This window comes from Stegastes partitus, unplaced genomic scaffold, assembly GCF_000690725.1.
Source record: "Stegastes partitus isolate 25-593 unplaced genomic scaffold, Stegastes_partitus-1.0.2 Scaffold72, whole genome shotgun sequence".
NCBI lineage: Eukaryota > Metazoa > Chordata > Actinopteri > Pomacentridae > Stegastes > Stegastes partitus.
In genome coordinates, this window is record NW_007577803.1 from 944552 (window position 1) to 951526 (window position 6975).

The 6975-nt window shown below is 43.9% G+C and overlaps 1 protein-coding gene across 1 annotated transcript in view; it reads right to left on the minus strand.

Moving 5' to 3' along the window:
- Positions 1 to 6975, minus strand: part of cdh13 (cadherin 13, H-cadherin (heart)) — a gene marked incomplete at its 5' end in the record, with an annotated part of 203020 nt that overhangs the window by 165560 nt on the left and 30485 nt on the right. The window contains one exon of the mRNA XM_008276457.1: positions 270 to 414. Within this exon, the coding sequence (XP_008274679.1) occupies positions 270 to 414 (145 nt within the window). The remainder of the gene's footprint in view (positions 1 to 269; positions 415 to 6975) is intronic.

Below are 6975 nucleotides of genomic sequence, written 5' to 3' on the forward strand. Positions count from 1 at the left end.
GTGACAATGTGTAACCGCATGAATGCTTTCATGAAACATGTTGATCTTTAAGGGACTCTCTTTTTATTACTGAGATATTGACTTTAACACGACGCAGCACAGCTCTGTCTACAAATGTAAATGTCACCGACAAAAGCTCGCTTCGCCTCAGATCAGAGGACATCTGGAGTAGAGCAATCCCAGTGTGTGTCTGTGATATTGCTGTCCAGCCAAATCCAATAAGAGCCCAGTTTTCCTGCAGAGTGCTTCAATCTAACAATGTGGCCTACCTGTCGGGGATCCCTCGAGCACCTCTCCTGTGTAACGCGTTTCTTTGAAGATGGGCCGGTTGTCATTTTGGTCAATGACTGTGATCACGAGCGAGGTCGGTCCCTCGATGAGGTTTCCAGCAAAGTCTGTGGTTGATACTTCCAGCTGTGGGCATGAAAACAGAAAAGAATGAGGAGTTTATTTTCCACAGTGGGGATGGTGTTCTGGGGGGTAACTTTCATTTACAGTGATCATAATAAAGTGGCGGGCTGGTCCACATGATGTGTATCCTCCTGCACAGACATCAGTCTTCTAATAAAAAGACACAGATGCCCTGAAGCAGACAGCTAAAGATCGCACCGCTCTCCTATAAATGACGATGAAGTACAGTAGACAGATAAACACAGGTGTTAAAGACGCTCTTAAATAACGCTCCACCCCAGCTGTAGACACACGAGAAACTATTATGCTCGCAATCATCTGGAGAGAACTTTTCCCTTCACCAAACTGTGTCCTATTAGTGACCCCTTTGTAGGCACTTAGGAATATGCACAGAACAGACTCTTCCCTTTCTCTGCCTCCGTGACCCCCGTCTCTCCTCCTCTGCTGAGGGATCCTCCGTTGGCCTACATCACATATTAATGCGTTCAATTTTCTCTACTCTGCAGTATTTCCAGTCGTTCCCCCCGGTTCACCTGGGGGACCACGCCGGCTTAGCAGAGCACAGTTAAAATATGCACAATACCCGTTCGACAAACAAGCAGCCATTAATCCAGAGCGGAGACGCCCCGTTGTTTCGTCAGCCAGCCTCTTTCTAAGCTTTGCTGAAGCTTGTAGGGTAAATACGGCACAGATACAGATATTCTCCAGCAGCTGTTCGTGTCCTGATAGCCAGATATAGATCACAACAAGCAAAGGTCACTGATTCTTTTAATGCACAACCAATACGATTAATTCAAAACAACTTTAGTGAGCTGACATCACTCTGTAGCTGCTTCCAGGTCAAATCAATGGTTTTATTTTGTGCACATCACATGAATTAAGGTGATGGTTATTCATATAATGTCTTGAGACTGTTCATAGTGTTGCAGAAAATGTGTAAAACCAGCTGATTAACAAGCCCAGCCGGCGCTGGAGGCTCTGTGAGGCTGTAATTAGGGTTAGACCTATTATGCTGGTGTTTTGCAGGTCTGCTATTCAACATGTTCAAGTCCTTTCTTTTGCATGTTAGCACGAGTTACAAAGCCCTCGGGTTGGGTAATTGGATAAATATTCCAGCGATTAGCTGTGTATATGACTGGTTGTTGTTTTCTTTTTGGGGCAACATGTAATTTTATTTTGCGATTTTTGTTTTTTTTTAATTGGTCCGTCTCCTCGGGAGCTCAACTCGGTAAATAATTAACCTGTAAAGTGCAATTCAAAGCGTGCACGAGTAAAGTTTGACAGTTGTGTGTTTGGGAAAAGCTGCTGCGAGCAGGATGCCGACATAAATTACAATAAAGAGCGCAGATAAGCCCAACTTTTGGTTAAACAGTCATTCAAACATTTATAAAGAAAATTAAAGCTCATTTCAGCTTAAACATGGCGTCTCCCTGCCTCCCTCTCCTGATCACTACAGAGCTGTTCCAGACAGTAAATGCTTGTTTAGTCTGTAGAAGTAGTGCAGCTTCTTCCATGCTCATAATGATTAAATGGAAGAGCTGGAGCCTCTGTGTTGTGTTGAGGACATTTAACTTGAATGCATCAGCTTTGGACAAGCTTGTGCAGAGATATCCATACCAGTCCCTGATAGTGAGCTCCGGATTGATTCTGGTCTGCGGGGAAAACCCAACAGCTATTGTTTCTCCGACGCGTGTTCTGATCCGGAGTGTGCACAAAGAGGGCTGCTGGTCCACTGTCAGTGTGTTAGTGAGACACAGAGAGAGAGAGAGATTGATTTGACACCATCTGATTCTTTTTTTTTTTTAAATTGTGTGATACCCCCGAGGACATATCGGCAAAACGCCAGTTGTTGGACTGACAGTGACACGGGGAATTTTGAACATTTTGTCCAACCCTAATTAGCACTGACGGTGATATCGTTAGCTTGCAGGAATTTCATCAGAAGCGGTGGACAAATGGACATTTCAACATGATGACTGAGGGAAAGGCTCACGAAAGTCATCAGTGTTCATCCTTTAGGCACAAACTATCCATCAAACAGCCGCTGAGACGTTTCAATCTGGGACAAAGTGGTGGATCAATCTAGAAACCAGATGCCTGTGTTCACAAATATGGATAGAAGTCCAAATCAATCTGGAGAAGCACAAGAACAGCAAAGTATGTCATTTACATACTACATGTAGCCTTACTGAACGTTGTCAAATTAACTGGGATGGCTTAGAGAGATTAGCATAAAGAATGAAACCATAGTCGAGACAACTGGTGGATTTATCTTCCTTAAATTAAAAGTTTTCTCGGCAATGTTCTCTTTTGTTTACTGCGGTTGTACAAATTAACGCCTTGTAAAGTGTGTGCGTGTGATTTTTAGGAGCTGCCTGTGCGCGCGGCCCGTCGGTGGGTTATTACACCGTCTGCAGATGGCTAACAAAACCAACATGTCTGCAGCTCGCATCCCGGCTGCACCTCAGAGTTCGTGTATCCGGAGACGCGCTGATCACTGAGGATTACGTTCTGTTATCATAATCCAAGCACGTAGGTTTTGTAAATCTTATCTGCAGATGGGTCTGCACCCATGAAGTCAGCGCTTTTCATCCAATAAAGATACCATATGTAATGATTTCATTTCAACCTTAATCTGCAGCTGAGGAGATCACTTCACTTCCTTTATTAGCACCGATGCAGGGCCGTGGAGAGTCATTTATGCGCTCGCTAGAGAGTTTCTCCTCTATCTCTGGCATCACATTACCAGTCCTTCTTCTTGCTATCAGCGATGCATGGCATCACGCAATCTCTCTATCACACAGGTCATCCCAATACTCTGCCTCTATCGCACTCCTCTGACTTCCTCCTCCTTTGTCCTCCTATCGCTCCATCACCACAGCGCCTGGAGCAGATATTTTAATGGCACACATGCAGCTGAACTAAGTGTTTTGGGTGTAAGGAGCCTAATGGTTTCATATATCATCTCATCCTCCTTCTCCCCGTGCTCTGCGAGAATATACCACGGGAAACTTTTTTTTTTTTTCCTCCAGGAGCGAGACCACTTCCCCCCTCTTCCTCCATCCTGCAGAACTGCTGACTCTCAACTAATGATGTTCTCAACTCAACGTGTATTTCCATCCTCTGGCAGAGAGGCTTACACATAACAAGAGGCGCGCTATAGGGCCGAGACAAGTGTTCAGGGATCCGCGTGGCACAAGATTTAGCGTCCTGCGCCAAGCAGCATGTGCACGCATGACTTCCCTCACTTACGCAGAAACGTACGCGCACACATTAGGCATGCACACGGCGTAGCGTTTCTTCTCAGCACGTCTGAGCTGTAATGAGAACATTAGCTGTGTGGTGTCGAGCTTCGGCGTATTTGAACGGAAGATCACACAAACAACAGAGCGATAACCTGTCAGCGCGAAGCAAAAGGAAGTGTGATCTTTCAAACATAGCCAGCCATGAACCAGTGAGTTACATGACTCCCTCTGATCCATGCAGACACTATATATAACATGCAAACAACTCATCCGTGCTCCGTTGCTACATACAGTCCATTCCGCCGCCGGAAAAATTAAATTGCATGCGGCAGAGATGCAGCTTCTTCATCTTTTCATTAAGTTTCATGTTATTGCGAAATGGAGAAGCTGCTTCCGTCCGTATCTTTACCTCCTGTGTTTTATTTTTCTAATGACATCCTAAATGTTTCTCAACACAACACCTATACCTGTGCAGCACGTGACCCGAAATCCTGCTCGTGTCAACCTGGTCTTTGAGCTACGATGTTGTTTTCATCCCGTCGCCATGGCGAACGCCTCTAAATACTGCAACACAGATGGTGCTGTAAGCTGTGCAGATTGTAAAGCCTCTCGTGGCACATTTGCAATTTGTGATATTGGGCTATATAAACAAAATTGTCTTGACTCGCCTTCGTGTCTGTCTGCACACATATTGGCGAGTTTCCGTTTAAACAAAATGAAGCTATTTCTTTTTGATTAACTGCAAAAGCAGCGTATTATAAACACAGTGCAGAGTGTGTGTGCTGTAGAACTGAGTCTTTTTGTCTTGAGAAGGTGAAATATATTTACTATAACTGAATATGTTGATGAAACTGAGCCAAAAAAACACAGAGAAGTAAGACTGAGTAAATGTACATGATGATAAAAGGCCATGATGGAGGTCTTTAACCCTCTAAATCCCAAAACCTGACAGCATGCTGCTTTTAGAAATCCATCCATCCACCCATTAGCTCTACACCTAAATCCTCACTAGGGTCACGGGGGGCGGAGTCTATCCCAGGTGACTCAGGGTGAAGGCAGGTTCACCTGGACAGGTAACCAGTCTATCACAGGGCTACACTTAGAGACAGACAACCAAGCACACTCACATTCACACCTACGGACAATTTAGAATCACCAATTAACCTCAGCATGTTTCTGGGAGGAAGCCGAGAACCCAGAGAGAACCCACGCTGCACGGGGAGAACATGGAGACTCCACGCAGGAAGATCCCGGTGCCTCCACCGGGACGCGAACTGGCAACCTTCCTGCTGTGAGGCGACGGTGCTAACCACTGCTCCACCGTACAGCATTGCTTTTAGAAATCAGTTTAAAATTCTGATATTTCATCAAAATCATGTTTTACTTCATGTCTTAGTAAAAAAATTCAGGGTAAATTAAAACACATGACAACCTGTGGTGCTCATCAGAACCGAGTGACTCAGCGCCACCAAACTGTCACATGACAAAAGTTCAGAAACCTTCTGGCAACCACAGGCTGTGTTATAGTATGAACACAAAATAAAAATGAAGGTAGTTAAAGAATACAGCATGTAGAGACTTTCTCGTGTTTGTTTTCCCAGACTAGACACCTTTTTTTTTTTCTTAAGTGATTTACTGCATTATACCGTTAGAAAACTTTTCAAACATTTCTGAGCTCTGACTATAGTTATGCTGTTTCCATAGAGTTCAGGACTTTGCATTGCAGCACAAATGAGGCCACGGTGAGCAAAAAGTCCGGACACAGCTTGGAATAAAGAAGCATCATCTTCCACAAAAACAGAAAACTTTTATTTCCCTACATCATTCAGAAAATGAAGAAGTGACCCTAAAGAATCAGTTTTTCTTTGGGTTCTTCAATGACAACATTCAGTAAAATAGAATTTCATAACCACTGAGCAGTCGGCGCTTCAAACAGCTCGGTTTTGAACTCGTGTATAAAGAAGCCTCACTGGCTGGATGCAAATCATCCTCTGCGCTCATATTCTCTCCTCTTTGTATTATTAAAGACCGCGGAACAAAGACGTACATAGATTTATCTTTGTTCATGAGTTAACAGGGGAAAAGACAATTTATGTTTTTCAGCTTAAATATAACGTGCTGCCGACTAACATGTGAGACTAAAACCCTCGGAGACTCGATCTGCCTCCAGTGTGTAGAATGTATAAGTTATGCCTCGTGCACGGTACACACTGTTATCAGTCGCTGCCGCCTCCGGGGAGCTTCCTACTCCAAAGAATCCAGCAGCGAAAGAGAAACAAAAAAAGTCATAACTGAATAATGGAAAATATGTAAAAGGCGTCTATAAGCACGCACATGTTCAGATGCACTTTATGCTTTAAACTTAGTTAATTCAACATTATTTTCTCTTTCTGCATCGATGTGTGAAGAAATGGACCCATTAAGTTCCTGAACAGCACCAGGTCGACGTGGGGAAGTTTAAACCAGACCTCAGGAGGTTATTTTGCCGCTATAGCAAATCACAATCAAATATGTTCCTAAGGTTAAAATTAGCATGTGTGCACGAAGCAAACTGTGATTTCATTCGGAGGGAAAACGACTCATTAAAGGCAATAAGAAACTGAGAAGAAGGGCTTATTTGTGCCAGATTGGTGCCACTGCAGAGACAATAACCATTGTTATTTCTGTGCTGGTGGACCCGGCCCCGCCTTCAGAGTGGACATGCGACTACGTCTCGTCTTTTAACGCCGTACAGTAGATCATCGAGGTCGCTCGCTGTCCACGTTTGGCCCCGAGACTCTGTCAGCTTGAGCACGACTGTTTCCTCTCAAAGCCGAGATCATTATCACGCAAAGAAATTGGCATTTCTCCACGGTGGAGGAGTCTCAATTTGTTTTAAAGCAAACCGTCTTTCCAAATAAAGGCTGCATTTATTTGTTATTCAAGTGTTGCTCATGCGTTTGTTTATCACATATATATATATATACACCACGGTTCATTTACCCCGAATGGATTCAGCATTATGAATATCTTCTGCGACAAAAGGATTTCCTCGTCCACGTAAGGGTCTGTAACTGACGAGCACTGTTTAGCCGTGTAGCGCCAGACCTCAGACATACTGTGTGACAGTGTTGGTCTAACAGGACTGTGGCTCAATCCTCTGCTGCACAGGAAGGATTCAGAGATATATATATATATATATATATATATATATATCCTACAGCTGCTGACTTCTTTGAGCCGATGTAAAAAGAGCCCATTTGGTCGACTTAATAGACTCTGATGGGTCAATGGGAAAGTCTGAGGAGCTCAACACAGATCTGAAAAAGCAAACTGTTGA